The sequence below is a fragment of the Podarcis vaucheri genome, assembly GCF_965113315.1.
Source record: "Podarcis vaucheri genome assembly, chromosome: 4".
Classification (NCBI taxonomy): domain Eukaryota; kingdom Metazoa; phylum Chordata; class Lepidosauria; order Squamata; family Lacertidae; genus Podarcis; species Podarcis vaucheri.
The window spans coordinates 44000257-44026733 of NC_138762.1; the positions used below are offsets into that span (position 1 = coordinate 44000257).

Consider the following 26477-nt stretch of genomic DNA (forward strand, 5'->3'; position numbering starts at 1 on the left):
GACCACAAGGTATTTATATGTCTTGTTACCAAGTTGGAGCTATTCACATCTGTTTTGTATGGATTGCAATTGCTTATTCTTGGCCAAGAATTTGAGTGTAACATCTTCCAGCTATAGCAGTGAGAAGATTTCAACATAATGAGTAATAGTTATCACAGCACACTTTTGATACAGAATTTTAGGAGGTTGACTGTTGATGGACAAATTTTCAGTCTCTGGAGAATGTGATTTCACTGAACTTCAGCTAAATTTTGTACCTCTTTATTAATGTATAATTCAGGGTGTTTATTCAAAATACCTTGTAGGATCTTTTAATGAGCCACTCTAAGCTTGGGGGGGGGGGGAAATCATTCTCTTTTCTCCCCCACCCCCATATGAAATTGATCCTGCTATTCTCAACATTTAAAGCACTAATAAACAAGGGATGGATATTGAGTCCTCTTTCCCCCAAATATATTGTAAATGTATTTGAGGGTAGGATGGCATTTAAAGAAGCTGTAGTTCACTTACTGGTTGCAAAGATAACATTCTGCTGTTAGGTTTCCTTACTGAAGAAACTGGAACCCTTTGACAAAAGGAACAGTGCAAATGTTGTCTTAACATAGCTTATTCTGCTAGTTATTTGAAAATGTTTTATAATTGAGTTTTAAGATTTGATGAAGAACTTCAGCAGTAGCTCTCAAGACAGTATTTCCTTTAGCAGATGTTAGGCTAGTTAATATTTACCTTGAGGGTACATGCCCTTACCATATGGCTTAATCTTTGGTATGGGTCTGTTATTCATATCTTCTTAGGAAAGTCAAATATCCTTGCATAAGGAACTCCTTGGTTATTTGAGGTTTGGGGCCTCTGAACCTTTATCACACAATTTTATTTGCTTAAATATCCATGTTAAAGTGCCTTATAGCAAATTATCCATCTGGACTAAAGGAATTATCTTAGTCTGGTCATTGAATGTAACATCTGAATATGGAAGTAGATGAGAATTCAGACTGACAGTCCTACAATGTGCACAATAAGATTTGTTTGGCTCTTTCGTTTTCCCCATCTTTCATGGGTGCTCTAAACTGTGTACAAACAGAACAATGATACAAGGCACAAGGTAGTATCACACACCCCCTCAGGCCAAAAGTTAGCTCCCTTCCAGTTGGAGGGTTTTTGGGTGTTGGGTATGTTGTTCATTGCACCCAGATCCCACAAATCACAGAAGGAACTGCAGGTCCCTGTCAGTTCAAATGGCAGACTGGGAAATTGGTGGGGTTGGCAGAGGTAGTAAAGTCCAAACCACAGAGTCCCCCAGGATGCTTGCAGAAGCCAGCTTGAAAATATGTATCCTTTGTTTATCTTTAGCACTAAATCAGTAGCAGTTGCGGGAAGCTGTTGAACACAACCATAGCATCTGTACATTACAGTAAGATAAGTGACTGGCTATCCAAGCAGCAGAAACAACTGTGAAAACAGTGGGGTGGGAGACTGTTCACCATCAACTTGAAACTTCGAAGTAACTGCTGATGTTTAAAGCTAGGGCAAGAGACTACATCTGTTAATTAGATAATTTACCTCTTTTGATATTGCAGTTGTTTTAAATGCTGTAGTCACAGGGATTAGTTGAATGTCCAAGGACTTCCTTTTATAGGTGGTGTTGAATCCACCCATCTATTCTCAGCCTATTGGACAGTAAGTGTTGGCTAGTGCCTCAAGTATGTCAAAGAATCAAAATTTTATCTATCTCTAGGGCAGGCAGTTTGAAGCAGACCATGGCTGAAACTGTCAAAGTTATCCACCTGTTCAGACAACTGATCTTACTTATATTGGTGTTCTAACCACTAGCTTTGAAAACCTGTTTGCATTTATCCTTCAACAGGCAAAAACCTCTTCGCTTGAATTATTTTTTTAAGTTCAAGGTACTCTTTAATTATTTTTAGTGGCTTTTAAATGTGAATGATGGAATTGTCTGTGCATATTGTTTACTGTTCAATTTTTAAAGTTACATTGCATCAACATACAGACAATTTTGCTTCACAAATCAATTCTATAAATTTAAAATCATAAAGAAAATATGTGCAAAGTATCGGAGCAATGTTGAGATCGTTGCCAAGTGTTAACAAAAGCCTTAAGTTATGGTAATTGGCACAAGATAGATATTTCTAAAATAAATGAATCTTCTTCATGATTTTAATCTTGGCCATAGTCTTCATTTATCTCTGCGCTAACTCTCGGGCATTGGATCACATGCTAGCTACAGCAGTGCAAGCCAGTAGTCTTGATTCTTGTCCCTGTAATGGCCATTGCTTACATCACATCTGATGTTTGTTCCAGTTTCCCAGTTAAAGGGGAGCATTGAGGTTAATGCACAGAAATTGTAAAGGGGTGGTGGGATGGATCCAGAGAAAAGCCTGTAGAACAGGTTTAGAGGAAACAGGCTTTCCTACCCTGCTGAATGCAATAAGCTGTGGGATGAGGAGGCTGAGGAGGAAGGCATGCCCCATAATAAGAGTGAAGGTATCTTTCTACTTTGGAGATGGTGCCCCCTCTTGATTTTCAGGGATTTTCCTTCCTCCTCAGGACCCCCACCCACAATTCCTGAACCTTGGAAGAGACTGGTTTTTGGTGGGGGATCTGCAAGGAAATGAAATCAAAGCATTCCTGATATGCACATTTCTTCAATATCTCTCAACATAGGGGACTTAGTCTGCAATCCTAGTCCTACTTAACTGGGAATAAGCCCCACTGGATTCAGTCAGACTTACTTTTGTGTAGACTTGGTTTCATTGTGCCATTAGGATATTAAGGTTCCAGCTTTCTCTTCTCTGCACCCTCCTGCCAACCAGGCACAACTGGAACACACAGTTGCACGGTTAAGAAACACACAGATCCATACATTACTTGCATTTTTCACCTACATTACTTGCATTTCTCTACTGCATACAAGCTATGATTACATGGTGTGACAAATTCTGTAACTTGAAAACTTGCATATTCTTTTTTTAAAAATGGAATACCTTTTCCTGGCATGTAGTATTATCTATCTTGTGGGAGCAGGCAAAATTACAGTTTTAGATTTAAAGTACCTGTTGTGTACACCTTCTGCATTGAAACTTAGTGAGCTGCCAAGATGGAGAGAAACCTGTTGCATTCTTCCCTGTGTGCTGCCACCTTTACATTCCTCTGCTATCATTTTTCTTTTATAGGTCTTCTAGGACGCGGGTGGCGCTGTGGGTAAAACCTCAGCGCCTAGGACTTGCCGATCGTCAGGTCGGCGGTTCGAATCCCCGCGGCGGGGTGCGCTCCCGTCGTTCAGTCCCAGCGCCTGCCAACCTAGCAGTTCGAAAGTACCTCCGGGTGCAAGTAGATAAATAGGGGCCGCTTACCAGCGGGAAGGTAAATGGCGTTCCGTGTGCTGCGCTGGCTCGCCAGATGCAGCTTGTCACGCTGGCCACGTGACCCGGAAGTGTCTGCGGACAGCGCTGGCTCCCGGCCTATAGAGTGAGATGAGCGCACAACCCTAGAGTCTGTCAAGACTGGACCGAACGGGCAGGGGTACCGTTACCTTTACCTTTAAAAGCCCTTTATTCTTGAAAAGTCAGTATTAGATAGACATGGCATGGAAAGTCTCCATTGGAGATGTGTATTAATGTCCTCTGAAGGAGACTGTGTTGCAGAAGCAATTAAACTGCCACATACTTGGAAAACAGATCATATAGACTACACTTCCAAGTCTACGTACCTCATTGGTATATTTTGTGGATGTTAAAGAACTGTATGGGAACTGTGTAACATGGACTTTGAGCATTTGCAGACCAGGGTGTGTGTGGGTGTCTGTCATAATGTATTTTTTATTGAACTATTGACAGTCTCTGCTTATAGATCTTTATCATAGGACATTGTATGTCAGAGATATCAACCCTTGGCCATTCATCATCCAGTATTCTTAACAGTTGTTTCTGCCCAACTCAAACTCTATTAATCATCTGAGAAAAGAGGTACACTGAGTGGGAGAGAATATTTCTTCTCTTTGTGTGCTGTGGAACCTTTATTCTTTGTCTGCCATAAAGGAAACCTGCAACTTCCAAAGTTTGCATGATGTAATTTTAACCTGTCGCGAACCAGGGATTTTGATTCATAAGAGAGAGTGGTTTAATATAGCTGCATCTTTTCCAAGATTTTGAATGAAAATAGCACATTCAGTGGCCAATACAGTGGTGCCTCGCAAGACGAAAATAATTCGTTCCACGAGTCTTTTTGTCTTGCGATGTTTTTCGTCTTGTGAAGCACGGCCCGTCGCAACTGCGCCTCTTCAAGCGGCTTTAAGAAAAAAGCACAAGACGTTTTCGTCTTGCGAAGCAAGCCCATAGGGAAATTCGTCTAGCGAAGCAACGCAAAACCAAAAAACCCTTTCGTCTAGCGAGTTTTTCTTCTTGCGAGGCATTCGTCATGCGGGGCACCACTGTATATTTTTCACCTGAGGGCTGCATTGTTGGTTAGCCACCCATCTTGAGGGCCACATGCCAGCCGTGGTAATGCCCTGTGCATACTTAATATGCATGTGTGCATGCTTACCCAACATACAGGCACTGAGCACACTCTCAGACATGCTAGCGTGCACACAGCCCTTTCCCCTATTTCCAAGGCAGAGCTCCACAGCACTGAGAGGGGGAGATAAAGTGCTTCAGAGATCAGTCTCTTAAATAGCAGGCAGAGTCCTTTATCTGACTACTTCTGCTCTCATAATAATATAATGATTTATTATTCATACCCCGCCCATCTGGCTGGGTTTCCCTAGCCACTCATTACTCCAGTGCTAAGGTCAAAGGAGTTGGTGGGCAACTTCTGCAGTTTGCTATGCTGGATCTGGACTACAGTTTAGTCACTTCTTTTATTCCTTGTATACTTGGCTGGATGCTTTTACATGTGTGTCCGCACATTTACCCTGACTCCAATTCTCCACCCAAACACTCCTGTACAGAGCAGGGTGGGAGAGGTAAGTACACATCTTGTTTAGGTTCAGGGCTAGATGAGCCTAATCCCAATTTAGCAATTACTAGTTTGCTGAGGTTCAGGTCTAGTTGAACAGGCAGTTTAACCATTTTGTGCTTTTCAGCTTACTACTCTATCCACAACTGCTCACAGGTCTCCAATTTGTATTTTCTAAATCAGAATGCTCTAACTACTACCACTACTGCTACTAATGGTCTTTTCTAGGAGCCCTCGGTAGATATTGCACTTTGCTATGTAGATCTTGCTCACTTGAACTGTGTGTGATGGTTTATTGCTGGGATTGAATATACTGTTGGGTTGCATTCTGCTTTGATTCCAGTAAGGTTTCCAGCTTCAGCATGAGCTGCTTTACCATCTGTTGGGGTATTGCTGCTGAAATAGAAGTGGGTTGTCATATTTGTGCAGATGCACTGCATTCCTATTTGGAATGTGGAAGTGCCTCTTCTAAGGTGTGAACTCTGTGCATTTCCATCTTAGATTCATCAGTGTGCCATCTCTAGACTCCTCCTCTGTCTAGGATCTGTTTTGATAAAGTTTTCTTTTGTATACAGACACACTCACTCCAATGCACACAGTCACTGCACAAAAGAGAACAAGACAAAGGGGGGAAAATGAGAGAGGAAGGACAAAAGGGAAGATAGGCAGCAGAGCCATCAGTTTTCATGACTCAAGGAAGCTAGCAATACTTTGTGAAAGAATTTGGGTTTTTGCATCAGTTGAGCTCTATTTTTCTTCGCCTCTTGGTTTCAAAGGGTATTCCAGCTATTGTTCAGTAGCTTGGCTATGAGTTCCCTTCTAGCACTGTAGAATCATTTCCATAGCATATCTTATAGATAAGAGCAACTTTCTGTATCTTATAGTAGGTGACGAAGACAGTGATGGAATTGGAACATAATACAAAAATGCTGAAAATACATGCAATATTTAAAAATAATATTGACCCACCCTTTCTCTAGAATTGTACCCCAGTTGGGAAATGCTGCAGCAGAAGGTCTAGGTCATAATCAAGTTTTAGATCTCTTCAGAAATTACATATCAGTCACTGAAACTTGGCTGGCGCAGTAGGCTGTAATATTTTTGCTTAATCAGCTACAGATCCAGGGATGACACATTTGTGATCACCCTTTCAATAGCAGCAGCATGAAGGATCTATCCTGTTTTTTTCTGTGTGTTTTGTACCTCAGACCTGGCTCAAGAGTATCTAGTTTGTATTTCAATGGATCTATGAAAAGAACATAACAATTCAGAGTTGAATGTTGTTCCCATTAACTGTTGGGCAGAATAGATATTAAATGGCTAAAAGAGGATCGTAACTGCTGGAACAAGTATTCTGTTCAAGGCAGTAGACTTCTGTTCCCCTCAAGCATTCTTTACGTACCACTACATCTTTAATTTTGGGATGAGGATTGTGTCCCTCTTTCTATCCATCTCTCCATCATTTGGATGAGACAGTTCTTCTGTTTCAGTGCAACTTGTTGAGCAATTGCCTCCTTAGCAGGTCTTTTGTAATACACCTTGTCTACCAATCCTTAAACATCAGGGCAGATAAGCTGTCAAGTACTGTATGCTTCCAGATGCGGTGGGAGGAACACAGTGTCATGCTGTTAACAATGTTTTGTCAGCACAAGCTTTCTGCTTGCATGATGGAACAATCTCCCCTTTCCCCCCCTTGTGCTCTGTTGTGGGAGGGGGTCTCCCAACACACACACACCTCAAGCCATTGAGGGGTATGGGCCCCCCCCTGTTGCGCTACAGGAGACTTTGTTCAGGCTTCCAGTAGTGGAACTAGTTAGTTTAATTTGGCACTGTATTTCCAAAACTGGGTGGGTGTATCTTCTTTTGCATTGGGCAAAACTCATTTTGCTGTGGATTTTGCTTGATGAAGCTTTGTCTTATTTCAGGTGATCTTTTTGTCTACAAAGGGCTTCTGAACCCATTTTCAGGATGATCAGTACAATGTCGTGACACTGGAGTTCTGGTAAGCTGCCTTTAGAAGCAAAGGGAACAGGCCAAAAGGCTTGCAGAAATACAGGGTTCCCTACATTATATTGAAGAATGAGCTACTGAAATTGGTTTTAATAATGGTCTGCTTGGCTGTAACATTTGACAGCATAATATTGTTGGCATCCGTCTGTCTCGAGAGACAATGGAGTGTGCCTCCAGGGATGAAGTCAAATGGCTGCGTATAATAAGTATATTACAAAAAGAACGAATGGACCATTGATGTCCTGATTGCAGTGATCTCTGCACTTTGGGTTGAAAGTAACTTTTGTGGATTGTTTCTTCTGAGACAGTGGCATTAACAGAAACGAGGCTGGCAAAGCTTGCTTTTCTGTAAGACATATGCCCTGTCCAACATGTCCCAAAAGATGACTTGCATTTTAGCTTCATTAACCTAGAAAATAATAATAAAATTTGCCTTTTGGGATTGATAAGTGAAATTAGTGCCCATTATATTGGGATGATTTGTAGTAGACAGGAGTGTTTGAATTCATCTCCTGCTTCATATTCTGTGTAGTCTGCTATGGTCTTTTGTCCTCAGTGAAAGCATGCCTACCATCTTGTGTTTGAGTGTTTTACGGGTGAAGGGGTAGAAATACAGCCTGGTTTATAGCAGATTCAGATGTGGCACAATCCAAAATGTTTAAATAAGCATGCCTGTCCACTTCTACTAAAAATGCTTCTAGAAGTCTCAGTTTCTCAAAACCACCAAGTCTCATTTGTGGGCATTAGCATATGCTCTCAGGCAGAATGAGTCCTGTGCTTGTGAGAACAAGATCTCACAATAACTCTGTATATGGCTTATGTCAAAAACAGTCCGGTAATGCAGATTGGATTGTATTTCTTGTAGGTTCTTAAGCATCAGCATTAGTAATAGCTGTCCTGTGACCTTATCTGAAATTTAATTGGCACATTCCTCTCCTTGCAATGAGCAAAAATAATAAATCTTTTTAAAATCTCTGTTGCCTTACGCACTTCGAGTATGGGGATCCTTTGCCAAATTTGTAGGACTTCCTTCCTTCAGACTTGGAAGGAATGGTAGAAGGAGGAAAAGAACTTAAATGTCCTGTTGCTATCTTCTGATATTAAGATATGTTGATGCTGTGTCATAGAGTGACAAAATTCAGTATTACGACATTGTCATATGAAAAAGCTTGCAGTATGTTTCAGCAGCACAAAAGGGGTTTTTTTTTGCTTTCAAAATATACTGCTGTGTTTCAAAGAAATCTGACCAGTAAATACTACTTTCTTATACTTTTACTTTCTTCATAGCTTATAAACTTATGAATTATGAGAAAATACTTAATTTGAATATTATCATCCAGTGTTAGAGGTTGGTAATCTAGTTTTCATTCAGATACAAAAATTGTTTTGATATAAAAACTGTGATAATAAATTGAATCTGATATAAAATTGTTCCAAAACTATTCAGCACGAAGAAGAAAAACATTTTTGATTCCTTTAGTAATAGTAGTGATGAATAAGCCCTGTGTTAAAATCTGCTCAAACACCATAATGTTCAATGTTTCTAACTTTTCATTTAAATGTAGATTGAGACATAGTATTTATTGACAATAGTCTAGAAAATTGGGCCTAGCAACTTTGACATAGGATACTTAGCACTTCGATGCAGTAATTTTGATGGTGGATATTGATTATTCAGAAGTCATGAAATGATCCCTCCTCCCATCACCATCTTGTGTTTCACTAGGGTAATTGTTACCTGTTTTTAAGATGTGCTAATAATTGTGTGATCTTCTAAAAATGTTGCTATATCTTTTTGCAGTGATGTGGCCTGCATAGTACTTTTAGAAAGCTTGAACTGATTGATATGAGCAACTTGCTTCTCTACACATAAATGTGTTTGTACATGATCTTGGATTGGAGTACAGAGAAACTTCCTCCCTCTCATCTGTTAGATCTAGCGCACCTGGTTGTTGCTTACGTAGCTAATACCGGAAAAGCATTTATTTTATAATCGGAATGTACATTCAGCTTCCATCTGGTTGAGCTTTCTCATCTTGCCCTTCCAGTTAAAAAGGTGGAGAAAAAAGGCCATATACTGATCTCATTTAGTTCTAGATTCCTCCCCTTTTTAATAGTCTTTTTTTTGGTTCTTTGACTGGGTTTGGTTCAGTTTGCCCTGGAGATGCGAGACTTCCTCACAACAGCAGGAGTCACACATTTGGAGAATGCTGGAGCTGCGAGAGGGAAAGGCCCAGTGCAACAACAGAGAGAAGCAAAAAGGAAAAAGACAAGCAGACCGACAGCACTGAGGAAAGCAAGGGACAGAAAGTGCTTCAGAACTGCCAGCAGCAACAGAGGAACTTGACAAGAAGCCCCCCTCAGTGCGTGTGGCTGTGTGCTTAGGATTTCTGTCAATGCATTCCAGTAACCCCAAAGTGAGAAATTCCCCATCAGGAAATGCCCAGAGGTAAATAGCATACATTTATATATATATATATATTCTTCCCCTCTCTCTGTGTCTCTCTGGTGGCATTATGACATGAATCGCTATTTGCCTTCTGTACTTTAATTGGAACCCCACTCTGCTGAGTGCTATTCAAGTTTATTCTGATATGGAGAATTCTCTTCATTTGCTGGTTCTCTCTGCCTTTATATGATATTTCATAAGAAATTACAAGTTTTTGCAATCTCTTTTGAGGTTCTTGATTTTGTAGTCGCTTGTGTTTTCTTGTTGTTTTTTGCCCCCATTGAGTATCTCTGGCATAATCCTCTAATTTGACAAAACAGCCTTTGAGAGGGTGACAGTTTTGACCATTCCACTTGACAGCACACAGTGCTTCCACTTCCATTTTACGGGGAAGGTAAATATTGGCACATAGAGGAAGTGTTCCCATGTCACTTCTGTCTTGGTGTTCAGGGGGGAAGCATATTCTTCGTATAGACGGAACAAAAACACCCCCCCCCAAATAAGTAGAAGTGCAAAGAAACATCCTTAGAACACAAAATTGAATGGAAATTGTAGCTATTTTGCCTGAGGTAACCAGATCTCTTAATTATTATTATTATTAGTTTATCAGAGCATTAATACCCCAAACTTCATGCCGCTTAGGATAACTTACAATATAGAAAAACCAGTTTCATGAAAATGGTTGAAAACAATTGCAAAAGAGGCAGAGTTAGCAGTTTAAAAAATCATAAAAAGCATTATCTGCCTCATATTATAAAAGCCTTCTGGGGGAAAACAGTTATTCAGTAACTGGGGGGAAAAGCTGTGTAGGAAGTGACCAACCATGGGCCAAATGAATATGGTAGTCTGGTTGTTGACATGGAGCAAGTCCTCTCTCCTATCTCATCCAGCCATACTTCTACCTTTGATAGGACACAGAGAAGGGTCTCTCCTTATGATCTTAGGAATGGTATGAGTGGAGGGGATCCTTGAAGTATCCTGGACCTAATCCGTTTCAAAATAATTGTGCCCAGAAGCACATTTGTACCCTGTGTATATTATTGGATTGGGGAAGGGGCAGGTGGGTTCCTTCTCATCTTTATTGCTGGTTTTTTTATTACATTGTATCTGAGAGCTGATTCATATCTTCTGCCACTCATGTGCATCTTACAGCTCTTTCAAGTAATCTACGAGTCAAAGAAATTGAGTGATCTTACAGACCAGCTTCCATTATCAGGGAGGTCTACCCCTGATCTGGTGTGTTCCTCTTCATGCAAGTTGGCTACATATACATTGTGGCTGCTGACTATAATTATGGATCAGTTCTGAGGTTCAGCTCTTTTTATTTGATATATTTCCCCCACATCTACTGTGCTGATGAAATCTAGTTCAGTGCTATTTTACAATATTCTTTTGCACTTGTTTTCAGAAAGATGCAATTTTTGCCTCTAACAGTTGAAAGTAACTGAAACGAGCCTTTTTAAAACTTACATTCCGCTGGCAGGTAATGGATAGAAATTCAGAGTTGTGTATAAATTCAGTTGAACTTTCATGGAAAAACATCCCCCCCCCCCCCGACAGTTGAGCTGTGTTGTTTGAATCCAGATGGGTGGCATTGTGAACTTTATGGTGCCCTGCTTATTTGCTTTGTGCTGGTCTTAGTGTGAGGCATGTCTTTGTACATAGAAACCATTGTCTTTATTGACAGAAGTGACAGAGGTACATCCCCATGTGACTGACTGGTTCCTAGGATCTGGGTAGTTGCTGCCTTTCTCTGTTTGCTTAAGTAGTAATACCTCAAGCTGGATAATAAGGCATTTTTTTAGATAGCTGCTGGACAATATGCATGTGGATGAATTTAACTTACTGGTGCTGGCCACACTCTGTAAAATAAGCTGAGCTGGTGGCTACTGCTGTGTAAATTGGCATTCTTATATCTTTTATTACAAATTACTCTTCTTCCCCACCTTTATTTTCCAGTAGTCCCAAATCAAAGCAGGAGGTGATGGTCCGTCCGCCTACAGTGATGTCCCCATCTGGCAACCCCCAGCTGGACTCTAAATTCTCCAACCAGGGTAAACAGGGGGGCTCAACTGGCCAATCCCAGCCCTCTCCCTGCGACCCCAAGAGTGGGGGCCACACACCAAAAGTGCTCCCAGGACAAGGAGGAAGCATGGGGTTGAAGAACGGGGCTGGCAATGGTTCAAAAGGGAAAGGGAAGAGAGAGAGGAGCATTTCAGCGGACTCATTTGAACAAAGAGATGCTGGGACTCCCAGTGATGAATCTGAAATCAAAGGTATGTCTACATGTGAAGGGGCAGAAAAATGAGTGGGTGTCAGCTTTTACTGAGAGGCTCTGTGATTTTTTTTTAACTTGCTCTGAACCCTAGATATTGTACCAGCCAAAATGAGTCAGTTCTGTATATCGGCATGGAGGAAGTTTTTTGACAATTGGATTGGAAGACTTGGAAAAAGCAGCTTCCTGCCAAAGCACATGTTCTGAAACTTGTCACAGTGACCCCCTTTTAAACTAATAGTTCCTCAAGTGTAAAAAGAGGCAAACAATTTGCCTTTTCAAGAGTGTTTCGTTTGATTTGTTTGATAAGAAGGCAGGTCCCACGAACCCCACAGCAAGCTGTGGTCAGTTTTGATATGTGCCTAGCGGTGGACCTTTCTTCCGCTGCAGGCAAAGGTCTCATTTTCTCAGGAAGAGGGTGTCTTTTCCATAGGTTTAAACGCAAACACCACACTATAAAAAGGCCCGAGTGCCATTCGTAATTGACATGATCTGAGTGTATTCTGTGCTTGGGTATCTCTAGTGAATTATGTAATGTCGCATAAGGAGCAGCCATCAAAATCTGAGCCTGTATTTCTGTAAGTGTTAAAAGAATGGGTTTTGCTTTGCTTCTCAAAAATGACACAATCTGTTGTTTGTGTGCAGGATATTTAAATGGGTATTTTTGTTTTTTCATTGTGTTGACATGTTCATTTCATAGATATGTTAATCCACTGAGACCCTCTTGGGATAGAGAGGGTTAAAAACCTCGGTAGAGGAACATTAGTCCCCTTGGAGAAGGCCTATAAGGAAAGCAATAGCTTGTGAAACAAAATTTGGAGTAGGACAGATGATAAATAGTCTGTGTTTCACAGGTTGGGAAGAACTAGATTAATGCTGTGCATCCTTGCCCACTTCAGGATACGATGGAAGTAGTAAGAGGATCTTAGCCCCCAGAGAGGAACTTTTGCTCTAGAGTAGTGCTTGTTCCTGTATATCCCAGCTCAGTAAGGCTGGTCTCTGAGCAGTCAGATATTTTCACAGCTTATAATTGATGACCATCATTTCCACCCACTTGAAATATAGCTTTGATTGGGGTAGGGAAAGTCTTTCTGTTGTTGCTGTATGGTGTCTTAGACTACAGGAATGCAGCTCTAATCTGTCAATCTCAGAAGTCCTGTTCTGCCTGGAATATCATAGGGACTGTTCATGTTAGTCTTACGAGTGTTGTTGCACTTGTGGAAGTGCTGTTTATGTAAATCACATGTGCTTGGGACTGTCTTCAGTGGCTAACATAATTCGTGTGATAGTGGCCAGTGTTCTCCACATAAGCCCAAATGTGTCACGCTTTGCTTGAATTCTACTCAGTCCTGAGGCTGCTGGGTTCAAGATATTCACAGGGGCCACTAGCTGAATTCAAGTGAGCTGAAGCATGCAATTATATCTGGCCACCCCCCCCCCCAAATTCCTCTTCTTCTCTTTTATTTTACTTTTTGCTTTCCCTTCTGTTATTTGATTGCAAGCCTACAGGTGAGATTATGTTGTGTATTTAATTTTTGCGCAGCACCTTCGAGTTTGGGGCGCTTTGATCATGACGGGTTCATAGCTGAGGATTAGGGCATTTTTTGTCCCATCGGCACATTTTTCAACACATGACTTGTTTCTCATTTTACTTGGCTTATGATGTTTTGCAAAGAAAATAAAATAAAAGTGTTTTGTCTCGCCATATGTGGATCTTGAAACTTTATTACTTGATTACTGTGTATTGTGTGGTGTGGACTTCTTAAAGTTTCGGAAACCATTTGAATCTCACTTAGCCTCCGAACCAACCCCCATGTCTCATGTGTTGGGTAAGAGCAATTTGAATGTGAAAATATTACACTAAATATGCTGAGAAAATCTATACAGCCAAAATGCTCTGGCCTATGCATACATCAGCTTGCACATTGCTTACACATCAGCTTTGTACTGATTTTGAGTAGACTCTAGGATTTGACTCTAGTGTATTTCTTGGGAAAGGCAATGAAGTGGTGTAAAGCTTCTAAGAACAATCTCCTGTGTGCTGTTGTCATTGTTGGTGTGTCAAGGTGGGAGCAATTGTCCTAGGTTAGTCTTACCTTGGTAGAATTTACAGTATGTCTTAAACTAAAACATCTAAACAACTATGGGCAGGCCGTCTCAGTTTGAGGCAAACTGTGGGAAAGTGTTATCTAGCTGAACAATGTGGAAGGTTCAGTAGCTTTGCCGGTGGAGGATTCTACACACACTCCTCATTTGAAACCAGTCAGATTTTTTTTACAACAGCTGTGACTGATCCTTGCTCTGCCCCCGAGATCCCAATGACTTTTGGCATCAATGGTGATGGGGGCGGGGAGGAACCATGCACAATAATTTGGTGGGTGAAGCTGGGTACCCTGATGAGGATGGAGAATCACTCCTTTCCTGTTTCGGGGGGGGGGGAATCTTCATGGATCAGCTGAGGAGGGGTGAAACCACGTCCTTTGTGTGCGCACACATACGGAAGTTTTCATTAAAAGTGTATAGGTTTGCTATACCCGCTGCTGGCATGCAGACCCTGGAGGATTGGCCAAAGATGAATGTGGCCCTCAGGCCAAAATACTCTTTAAGAGTTTTCCTTGTGGATGTGTGGAAATTGACAAATGTACAAGAGTATACTATGAATGACTGGATTTTAAATCACACAAAGTGTAATAGTAGAAGCTGTGGTGCAAATGGGAGAAAAAGCCTGAAGTTGTAAATGCCAGCTATCAATATTAGGATGGGCATTCATAAGAAATAATTGTCTTATATAAATGCCAGAACAAATGAATCTTATGGTGGGTGATTGTACTGTATCTAAAATGAAAGTGCTACTAAGTGAGCTACTGAAAGATGGGAATGGAATTTTGCTATCTTTCTTGAGACTGAGACCTCTCCACTACTTCCGTTTCAGATCTTGGCTCTGCTGACCATGCAAAATCGCAAGAGTCCCAGCATACTGCACACTCCTTGGCTCCTTCAAATGCCTCAGCCCCAAGATCTTCCACGCCTTCTCATGGTCAGGCGGCCCCTTCAGAGCCAGGTAGTATGCAGAAGACTCCATCCAAAGTGGTCTATGTCTTTTCAACAGAGATGGCTAATAAGTAAGTGACACTTTAGTTTACATTGAATGTAGTAGCCAAAGCCTCCGGTTTAGTTCTGCTTGTTGCTTATACATGATGACAAGTTATATCCATTCATGGCTTCCACTTGCAACCATATCTGCTTAAATAGGTACCTGTATCTCCATCACATCATACGAGGAAGGGCATGAATGTGTGTTCTACGTTGAAAGAGAATCCTTCTAGGAAAATGAAAAACTGTGTTTTGCCTTGTGGACAATTTGGCACTTAATTGTGCATTTGTAAAGCACCCTGATAGAGGGTGGTATAGAAACCAATTAAATCATAAAATAACATCTTCGTTAGATGTTGCCCTCTTTAGTAGAGGTATATTACGTTTACATAAAGAGGGCCTACTGAATGGTAACTGACGGACTTTGGAATGCCATTTTTAATGGGATGGGGTATGCCTGGCACCAGCAAGCTTTTTGCACTGGGGAAGACCTTTCCATTTGCCAAGATTTTATAGATTTTAGATTATTTTCTTTTTAATTGTACTTTATCCTGATGTTAGTTCTTAATATTTTATATTGTTTTGTATCTTGTTTGATTGTGCGAATTTCGCTTAGTTTTGTACACTGTCCTGGAATCTTTCTATGAAGAGCGATTAAGAAAAAAGACAGCTAGCATGTTATCAATTACAGAAAGGGGTGCAGACTTTTGTTGACAGGGACTGACATGCCCTGTGATGTTTCAGCTGCTTGTGTTTGTCTTCAGGGCTGCAGAAGCTGTGCTGAAAGGACAAGTGGAAACCATTGTATCTTTTCACATTCAGAACATCTCTAACAAGGTGGAACGAAACACTGCACCTTTGGTAAGTAACTTAACAGATGGAGAAGACAGTGTGGGCAGGAGGGGTGAGGCTGCCAGTGGTTTGACAGAATGGTTAAAGCATGATTGGCGAAAGGTGAACTCAGAGCTTGGCCTTCCTTATTGCCCTAGAACTAGGCTTCATTTGAGCCATGTGAAATTACTAACTTGTCTTCCTTTTTCTTCAGAACACTCAGATTCCACCACTTCGAAATGATACAAAGCCCCAAGCTCCATCGCAGCTGCCTGCTTCTCAAGAGCAGACTCCTCCCCAGAATGCCAAAATGCAGCAGACTCCACCCATTCCAGTGCCGGCACCAGCACCCAAACCTACTGGCCCTCCGTGTCCTATTGAGCAGGACAATCCTGGATTAGAAAGTAAAGTGATGTCAGCAGGAAGTCCTGCAAACTCCACCCCTCTACAAACTGAAGGATTTGGGCAAACTTCAACCCCCAGTAATAGAGCCGTTAGTCCAGTTTCCCAAGGAAGTAACAGTTCCACTGCGGACCCTAAAGGTCCCAACCAGCAGGTATCTGGTGGGGACCCACCAAATATGGGTGAAAATCCAGATGGACTGTCCCAGGAGCAGCTGGAGCATAGAGAACGTTCCCTGCAGACTCTGCGAGATATTCAGCGTATGCTTTTCCCAGATGAGAAGGAGTTCACTGGAGGCCAAGCTGGGCCTCCCCCGCCCAATTCTGGAGTGCTGGATGGTCCCCAAAAGAAGCCTGAAGGGCCAATACAGGCCTTGATGGCTCAATCCCAAAGTTTAGGTAAAGGGCCAGGACCCCGGACAGAAGGAGGGGCTCCCTTTGGCCCTCCAGGGCACCGAGACATGCCCTTCTCACCAGATGAAGTTGGGCCACCATCCTTAAACTCTCAGTCTGGTCCCATAGGACCAGAGCACCTGGATCACATGACCCCCGAGCAGGTGGCCTGGCTGAAGTTGCAACAGGAGTTCTACGAAGAAAAGAGGAGGAAGCAGGAGCAGGTTGTACAGCAGTGTTCTTTACAAGACATGATGGTTCACCAGCATGGGCCTCGAGGATTGGTCAGAGGCCCCCCACCTCCATACCAGATGACCCCAGGTGAGGGCTGGGGTCCTGGGGGCCCAGAGCCCTTTCCTGAAAGTATGACTATGTCCCATTCACTGCCCCCAAGGGGCATGGCCCCCCATCCCAATGTGCCTGGTGGTCAGATGCGGCTGCCTGGGTTTGCTGGAATGATAAACCCTGACATAGAGGGTCCCAATGTCCCAAACGCCACTTCTAGACCTGGGCTTTCAGGTGTCCCTTGGCCGGAAGATGTGCCAAAAATGCCAGATGGCCGAAACTTCCCTCCTGGGCAAGGTGTGTTCAGTGGGCCTGGGCGAGGGGAGAGGTTCCCCAATCCTCAGGGCCTGCCTGAGGAGATCTTTCAACAGCAGCTGGCAGAAAAACAGCTCGGACTTCCCCCTGGCATGAGCCTTGAAGGCATCAGGCCTGGCATGGAAATGAACCGGATGATTCCCTCTCAAAGACACATGGAGCCTGGCAATAACCCCATCTTCCCACGTATGCCGGTTGAAGGGTCCATGAGCCCCTCCAGGGGAGACTTCCCCAAAGGGATGCCACCTCAGATGGCAGCTGGTAGGGACTTGGAATTTGGGATGGGCCCTGGTAGCATGAAGGGGGATGTGAATCTGAATGTCAACATGAGTTCTAATCCACCAATGATACCTCAGAAGATGAGGGAAGCTGGAGTGGGCCCGGAGGAAATGATGAAAATGCGCCCAGGTGTCTCGGAGATACTCCCCTCGCAGCAGAAAATGGTGCCCATGCCATTTGGTGAGCATCCCCAGCAGGACTATGGAATGGGCCCGAGACCTTTCCATCCTATGTCTCAGGGCCCAGGTGTTGGTCTCCGGAATCACAGAGAACAAATGGGGCCCGACCAAAGGACTAACAACCGGCTTAGCCACATGCCACCACTACCTCTGAATCCCTCCAGCAACCCAAACAGCCTCAACACAGCTCCTCCTGTTCAGCGCAACCTTGGACGCAAGCCCTTGGATGTTTCCGTTGGTGCCAGCCAGGTTCATTCTCCAGGCATAAATCCACTGAAGTCCCCCACCATGCGCCAGGTCCAGTCTCCCATGCTGGGTTCGCCCTCCGGGAACCTCAAGTCCCCCCAGACTCCATCCCAGCTGGCAGGGATACTCGCAGGGCCGACTGCAGCAGCTGCTGCTTCAATCAAATCTCCTCCTGTTATGGGCTCTGCTGCCGCTTCTCCAGTCCATCTCAAGTCTCCGTCCCTCCCTGCACCTTCTCCTGGATGGACTTCATCTCCAAAGCCCCCACTGCAGAGTCCTGGAATACCCCCCAACCACAAAGCATCTCTTGCCATGTCTTCACCAGCCATGATGGGAAATGTTGAATCAGGTCAGTTGTGCTCACTTTCCCTACCATCCTTTTTCTTCACTTTTTCTTAATCACTAAGGTGCTACCTTTCTTTTAAACAAACTCTGCTCTGATTCCTTTTAATTACAACCTGATGCACCAGACTTGGCAGGCTAGCTTGTTACCTTTCCGCTCCTAAACTGCTTTGTGTTGGGCACAAGATCAGGGTCCGTAAAGATATTGTCATAGTACTAGTTGATGTATGGACATAATTGAACTGTGAAGAGATGGATGCACAAACTGATTACTCTCACTAGCTTAGAAACATAGTCTTTTGTATACAGGCTAGGTTGAAACGGGGTAGACTTGGAGCGATTACTAGTGTATTGTGTGTTGGGTAAATTGAGTTCTATTTGCAGAACACTCTGCTAGAGGCAGTTCCTTCTGTAGCTACTAGGGAATTGAGGGACCTTCTGGAACACCATGGGAAGTGTTGTTGGAGGCCTCAGGGGGGGGGTAACTTCAAAAATTGCTCTCCTTTCCTCCAGCAGGAACCTCTGCTGGATCTGAGATGTTTCTCAGAAGGGCATGCATGTCTGGATCCAACCTCGTATGCCAAAGTGGGATAGATGTGAGAAGGGGGGAAAGTAAACTCCTTTGCCTTGTTCTGAAGCAAATTTGTTGCAGATTTGAGAGTTCCTCCCATGGAAACTTAGAACCAGCTCCCTTGCATATCACAAGCTGGTTCCTGTAGTATTTTTGTATTGTAAGGATTATTGTATATAAATTCCTGAAACAATGACATTTTGTGAAGGGTTGTCCTCACCGAACAATTCAGATGGTAAACAGCATTTGGTAAACTTTGTGTCTTGCTTGGCTTCACAGATCCCTCCTGGGAGGAAGTTGGTTTAACATTAGATCACAGATTTGGCTGTGAATGGTTTTTAGGCAGATGCCCAGCTGATTTCTGCAATGGTTTTTGCCTTTACACAAAATATAAGCCCCTCTCTTGCTTCACATGGTCCTGTTTGCCCTACAGAATTGCAAGTCTCATTGAATCTTTCAGATTTATAGCTTAAAGTCAACTGGCTGTTCTCATCCTGCAAGGTTCTAATAAAGGAAGTCCCCAGGTGTGCAATGTTTGCATGCAGTTGTTTGATGGAGCCAGCCTTGGGAGCTCTTCAGTCTGTGAAATCACATTATTCCAGGAATTAGGAAGGCAACCAAGACAACACTTTGACTGCATTGCCCTCTACTGTTTCAGAGCAATCACTGCAATGGCATGCTTTCCCCCACCCCTCTTTTTGGAGTTCTGTAGCTCTGAGGCCCAGCTCTCCAATGGGTTTTACTGTGATAAAACATTCTTAGGTTTATTGGGACCTACATACACTTTATTCTAGACAAATAGTACACATTATCTAAGTTACATTTTGATAAAACTCAATAAGAGTTAGAAATAACTCTGAAACTATAGAATAGCATTTGAGACCGCATTGAAAAACACTAGATTTGGAACAAGTTTCTCTCCATCTCCCCTCCGTCAACTTGATGCTTTAGTTGATGGTAGCTAGATTTGCAGCCAATGCATAGTCACTGCCATTTCTTCTGTCTGCAGACAAATCCAGACACTCCTGATTTCATTCCATCACAATTGGAATGAAATCTTGCTTGAGAGACTTGGGTTGACAGTGGAAAACGTTGACCTTGTCTGACATGTGTTAAAAATACGCAGTGATAGCTCATGGTGCATTGTTGAATAAGAAATGGAACTTTTAGTAAGCTGGTTAGTGCTCTTATGTGAAACAGCACATTTAATAATAGCGTTTAAACTTCTGAACTCTCCCAAGCTGTTCAGCTTTGCTTCATACCCTTCATCACAGGGTAACTGTTCTGTTTGTTGGGATTCCAACCATTAGATAGCTGGAGGGTGTACATTTTTGCACAGGCAAGTTTGTTCTCTCCACTATTAGTTGTATTTATGAAATTGAGCCTTTTTTTTTAAAGGCACTTGCTCTCCTGGTCTCTCTGTGAGCCAGGTCCTCCCTCCTTTGTCTCAGCAGCAGGCATTGCTGAATGGCATGAAGCATGCATGGATGTTTGGAGCTACTATGGCTGGTAGGGATGTCAAGGGGCATTATCCAGTTAGTGCCTGTCCTTCTAGTCTTGAGAGATTCTGGTGTTCTGCACACAAAAAACCAGGCATAGTAGCTGCATTTGCTGGGTGTAAAATAGTTTTTTCTAGCAGTTGTGGTGATAATAAACTGTCCAGATTGCTGAGAAACTGGGATTTAGCATGGAAAGTAGCATTTTGTTGAGATTCTGACACCTGGGCTCTCAAAAAGCAAATGGCTTGAAGGATCCAGTATGAAAATAGCCTCTCCTCTTCCCTTTCCCGCAGTTATTTCATTAGTTCTTCCTCTTGGTTGATTTGTCTGAATACCCTGATTCATATAATTATTTTGTAACAAGGTCTGAAATTCAGTTTATGGTAATACAGTGTGTATTTCGTGCATAACTGCAGATTATAGTACCATCCTTGTAAGTACTTATGGGACTAGTGTTAGCAGGAGAAAGTAGATCTAGTCCCTGATGTACACACACTCAAGCTTCATTTATGCAGAAAGACCATTGATGGACAGGGTTGTGTAGTTGCTATTGCTGTTATGGCTTGCTATTGTCCCAAAGATTTATTTATTTAAAATTTTATATCCTACGCTTTTAGTGCCTACCACACGGGACAGCTCACAACAACTTCATTGCAATACAGTTGTTTTAGTGGATTTAAGAGGGAACCAAAGTCCACTCCTTATAGGGATGTGTGCTTTTCTCTGAGCATTTGGTGTATTAGCAGAGAAGCCAGTCGGGGTGAACTTGTGGGATTATGATTGATGCCTCTTAAGTCAGAACCCTCTTGGTCCAATGTAAGAGTGTCACAGCATCTTGAAGGCTTGGTTGTCCTCAGATACCTGGACTTTGTGGTACACAAGTGTTGTCCTTGTGTGTGGCTGAAAATGAACTTCCTGTTGCATATAGTGTAGGGTAACGTTTGTGTCATAGAGAATGAAACATGAAATAAACTGCAGACAGCCTGATTATGTTGCCTTGTGGTATTGATGTACTGTGGTATGCATGAGAGAGGGGTGAAGGAGCGAAGGAGGGGCACAGTTCCCTTTTTCAGGGCTGGGGGAAAGCGCTCTGCCTGAGGACAGCTGCTGCCCATCAGAGTAGTCAGTAATACAGGGCCAGTGATATTATTGGATATAAATAAGTTTCATATGGTCAAATTGGCATTTAACCCAGACCCAACAGGAAGCTGTTGAGTGAAACTTCCAAAGTATTCTAAGCAAGGTAACTAGTTGTTAAAGGCTAACTTGTATTTATTTATTTAGGTGGTGCACCCCCTTCAACGGTTAGCCAGGCTGCTCCTGTGACTCTTCCTGGAAATCTTCCTTCTAGCAGTCCATACACAATGCCCCCAGAGCCTACTCTGTCTCAAAATCCTCTCTCCATCATGATGTCCCGGATGTCCAAGTTTGCAATGCCCAGTTCTACTCCACTCTACCATGATGCTATCAAGACTGTAGCTTCCTCAGATGATGACTCTCCTCCAGCACGTTCCCCAAACCTGCCACCTATGAACAATCTTTCGGGTAAGAAACAAATGCTGTATAGGTGTGCTGTGGCTGGTAGTCTGTGGTTTGGAGAATATCATAGGGAGAAGCTAATGAAATTGCAACTTGCATGTGGCAAAACAGTGACACACTGAAATAGCCTCACTGAAATTGAGTTGTCAGGAACTACTCACCTAGGATGGACAGCTTAAGGTGGGGGCAGCAAACAGCCTGTGTAACTTAACCCAAGTGTTTGGCAGGAGGCTGCTGATGTAGGCGGTTACATAAATTATCATACCCTTCTCTCTTTTTTCAGTTTTAACTTTCCAACAGTAGTTATCCACATTGAAAATGGAGCATTTTGACTTGCAAGTATAGCGCAAACTATTACACCAAGTGTAATTTGTGAAAAAAGACTAGGGATTATGTCTCTGTGTGTCTCAAGTGATCACGTTTTATCATAGCTTACATGAGAGCTACTTACTAGTCTTAAGAATCATTCTGATATTGATGTAGTGTGTTCTGTGACTTGCTTGTGGCTGTTTCAGTTGGGTCTTTCTTAGAACCCAGAAACAAGTTCTACCCAAGGAAGTGAGAAATGATGTCAGATTTTGTTTGACTCCAATTGGATTAAGAGGAGTTTTAAAAGCTGTTGAGTTTATGTTAAGCTGATTTAGAAGAGTGACAACTTCTCTTCTTCACAGAAAGGTGTTGAGGCTTAGATTAAGTGTGTCCAGGATCTTGATTCAGGTTCCAGGATGGTTAGACTTTAGGTGGTAGTACTTCTATTTTGCTCTTTTAACCAACCTGATGGAAATAGTGAGATAAATCGGTTCAAGTGACTAGAATCCTACAACAGTAAAATGTAGTGAGATGGTTGTGGAAGATTTGGAGCTTAGCTGTGCCAAGCAACTCCAGAATGACACACTCTGCCTCTGTTCTGGACCCCCTCTTTTTGTAGGCAATGTTATTCCTGGAGACCTTTCCTATAACTGCCTTCTCCTTTAGTGGCTTCTTGCAGAAGGATTTGGAGTAAACTTGCATCGTTTTCCCTTCTAGAGAAGGGTTAAATTCCATTGTTCTGCTGTTGTATCAGTCACCTATGGAATACCTCAAGGAAAAGACCAAATTGTTACCCCCCCATTCTTTTTAAGCTTGCGTAATACTTCCGATTCACCCTGGTGAAAATGGTGGATGTTTTCTAGGGCATACTTGGGGCTTCCCTTGTCCTGTGTGAACCCTTAATCATGCCTTATTACAGTGTGACCGGGTTGCCTTGGCAGGGAAGTCAACAATGGAAAGGGTTCCCTCATTTCAGCAATTGTTACCTTCACTAGCATGAAACCTCCCCTTTGACATTTGTCTTTGTATTGAGAGATTCCAGTATGTGCAACGGTCTCTGATAGAAAATATGTCAGCATTTGGGACAACCTCTTTGTGTTGGTGTGCTTTTGACGTGGTCCTTATTTTATGCGAGGCTGTAGTATAGCAAGGAGATATTTAGCTATCCATAGATTACTCATTTCCACATTAGAAGTCACGTATGCAGTACTTGCCATTCCTGAAAGCTTTTTGTATTATCACCTACTTGGTCTAATCTTAACCTTTTCCCCCTCCCATTCTCTCTAGGAATGGGCATTAACCCCCAGAATCCTCGCAGTTCAGGTCCCAACCAGGTGGGCCCGATGCCAACTCTTAGCCCAATGGGAATGACACAGCCTCTAACTCACAGTAACCAGATGCCCTCTCCAAATGCTATGGGACCCAGTATACCTCCTCATGGGGTCCCTGGCCTGATGTCACACAATCCAATGATGGGTCATAGTTCCCAGGATCCACCAATGGTACCTCAAGGACGCCTGGGCTTCCCACAAGGGTTTCCTCCAGTACAGTCCCCTCCCCAGCAGGTGCCATTTCCACATAATGGACCAAGTGGAGGACAAGGCAACTTCCCAGCTGGAATGAGCTTCCACGGCGAGGGACCTCTGGGACGTCCCACCAGCATGCCCCAAAGTTCAACGGATCCCGCACTTTGCAAGTCTGGAGGTCCCGGAGGACCCGATTCTTTCACTGTCCTAGGAAACAACATGCCTTCAGTTTTTACCGATCCGGAGCTGCAGGAAGTGATTCGCCCTGGAGCTACTGGAATACCAGAATTTGACCTGTCCAGGATTATTCCATCAGAGAAGCCTAGCCAGACACTACAGTATTTCCCTCGTGGGGAAGTACCGGGCCGCAAGCAGCCACAGGGTGTGGGGCCTGGGTTTTCTCACATGCAGGGAATGATGGCAGAACAGAACCCGAGAATGGGGCTGGCGTTAGCTGGCATGGGGGGGCCGGTGGGCGCACCTGATATTTCTCTTGGAGGAGCGTCATCCATGCCAGGTCACAACCCAATGAGACCTCCTGCCTTCCTGCAACAAGGCATGATGGGACCTCACCATCGGATGATGTCACCAGCACAACCAACCATGCCTGGCCAGCCCACTCTAATGAGCAACCCAGTAGGCATGATTCCAGGCAAGGACCGCGCTCCTACTGGGCTCTACAGCCATCCGGGACCTGTGGGTTCACCTGGTATGATGATGTCAATGCAGGGCATGATAGGACCCCAACAGAACATCATGATTCCTCCACAGATGAGACCCCGGGGAATGGCTGCTGATGTAGGAATGGGAGGATTTAGCCAAGGCCCTGGAAATCCAGGGAACATGATGTTTTAAGCTGCTACATAAGACTGGATGGTTCGATCCTTGTTGAGATGAGATTCCAGGTCCTGAGGGCTGCCTGAGAGCTCCAGGAGCACAGTTTGGCCATGCAATAGGTAAAAAAAACAGACCAGAGGATGCTTTGGGAAATCTCGAATGTATGGAATTACCTGAAAACAAATGAATTCATTTTAACAGGTTGTTTTTTTAAAATTTATTTTTTAAAAATTATTTTTGTGTACTTGGATATCCTGTGATGGCACATGCTTTGAGAATCTGTAGCTGTATTTTGAGAATTGCCATTTGTCACAAGTTGCACCATTCTCTCTGTATGTTTACGTCCTTTGGACTGGCTTCTCCCAGGACTCTTGGTTATTTTGGGGGGGTTATTTTTGTGTACTGTACTATATTGTAAAAGGGATTTTAGCAGAGACTTTAGTCTTTGGGGTGAGAGGCTGTTTACTTTTAGGTGGAAAATCCATCTTCAGAACTTTGGACTATTTTCCTTCAACTCCAATGTATAGAAAAACCAAACTACGACCTCAGAGCAGAGTATTAATGAAAAGCACAAAAGGAACTTAAGTTCAGTGAGGGGGAATCTTAAAAAAAAATAAGTTAAGGACATATTTTTCAAATTATGGAGTGCTGTTGAGCACCTTTGTCTCTCCCTCCCACTCTTAAAAAAAAAAGGCATCTTGCCCCCCCTCCCTTTACTGTCTCCTCCTCTGGCAGCTGCAATACATTGTATTATTTTTGGGGAGTATATGTAGGAGAGCCCCTTCTCATTCTGAGAGTGTTGCTACTTTCAGAAGGAGGCTGGACTTTGACACTGTTACATTCTACAGTAGTCTTACTGTTCGTTCTCCTTTTCTTAGGACCCCCCCCCCCCCTGGTGACTTTATTAATGTGGGAGTGGAACAGACACTAAAAGTTATCCTGACCTTTTTTGTGGCTATCTTTTTTTTTGTTCCCCAGCGTAAAACGTTCTCTGTGTAACCTCCATTAAATTTGGTACAAAACCACTTGCCAGGGCTGTGGTGTCAGAAAAATAAAATATATTGTTTCTTACAAAAGCTATTCTTTCCTCCTTTGCTACAGTCTAGCTTGCTTCTAAATATGTCTGTTTGTATCGGGTTGAAAGTGCTTGCCGTATATGTGCGTTTCAGATCGCATCCTTCTGATAAGGTTTTTATGTTGCACACCTGGTAGGCCGCTTCTTAAACCCCTTTCACCCTCTATCTTGGTGTAGAAGGGCATGGCTGTGCTGCCGGTCTCACCTTTGTCATGGGGGCAGGTTAGCCTTAACATGGGCACACAGGTGAAGATCCCCTAGCAGTGAGCAGCTGCTCAGGAACAGAGATATCCACTCTAGCCAGGCAACCAGAAAATGAATTAAGTTGTAAAATGTTTACCTTCAGTAATCCAAAATAAGTTTCAGATGAAGATCTCCAACTCCAAAGCCTGAGTACTGATCAAGCTGTAGGTAGTAACTCCCATTTCCTCGGAATCAGTTGTAATACAATCATAGTATCAACTGAATATTTGAACAGCCATGAGTTTGGTATCTGTTTACATTCATTAGGAAAGGGCCAGTGAGCTAGCACCTTTGTATATAAAAACCTTGAGACTTCTTACCTCTTTATTTTCAAGTCTGTTTCAACAACTAGCCTCACCTACCCCAGTATTCCTTTGGAAGATCCATATTTGTGATGTGTCAAGTTTTCTCCAGCTACACAAAACAGGTTCTTCCAGGTTTCATTTCCCTTTTACTACAGGGAGCAAACTATTACTAACCCTATGTTTCAGGTACAGAGGTTGCTGTAGCATTCACACTGATTCGGGTCGTCAATTTGTATTCCCTATAACCCACAGGGCACAACACCAATCTGATTCAACATGCTTCTGTTACAACAAGTAACAGCCATTTTGAATACCCAGTGACTATCCACCTGTCTTGTCTTTGGGTTGGTTATATTAACATTGCTGCCTGCTTTTAGCATTCAGTCTGACAAAGTGCTTGTATCCAATTACATCTTTCCAGGCTTCTATCGGCCCACTTCCATGTTTTTGCATTTTAGCTAACTGTAGCATTTCCACAACAGTTCACCTCTGGCCTACCTA

At 43.0% G+C, this 26477-nt stretch overlaps 1 protein-coding gene across 5 annotated transcripts in view; it reads left to right on the forward strand.

Annotated features, from left to right (window-relative positions):
* The window catches only part of BCL9 (BCL9 transcription coactivator), a 96680-nt gene extending 71251 nt beyond the window's left edge, over nucleotides 1-25429 (forward strand). For 4 of the 5 annotated variants that reach the window (XM_082220712.1, XM_082220713.1, XM_082220711.1 and 1 more), the window contains exons 3-10: nucleotides 6900-6976; nucleotides 9137-9433; nucleotides 11393-11709; nucleotides 14641-14830; nucleotides 15566-15662; nucleotides 15847-18079; nucleotides 21427-21687; nucleotides 23278-25429. In XM_082220712.1, coding sequence (XP_082076838.1) covers nucleotides 9381-9433; nucleotides 11393-11709; nucleotides 14641-14830; nucleotides 15566-15662; nucleotides 15847-18079; nucleotides 21427-21687; nucleotides 23278-24371 — 4245 coding nt within the window. In that variant the 5' untranslated portion in view covers nucleotides 6900-6976; nucleotides 9137-9380 and the 3' untranslated portion in view covers nucleotides 24372-25429. Of the gene's footprint in view, nucleotides 1-4887; nucleotides 4982-6899; nucleotides 6977-9136; nucleotides 9434-11392; nucleotides 11710-14640; nucleotides 14831-15565; nucleotides 15663-15846; nucleotides 18080-21426; nucleotides 21688-23277 lie in introns of those variants that run through there. The other variant, XM_082220714.1, reaches the window with a different exon arrangement.
* The last annotated feature ends 1048 nt before the right edge of the window (nucleotides 25430-26477 follow it).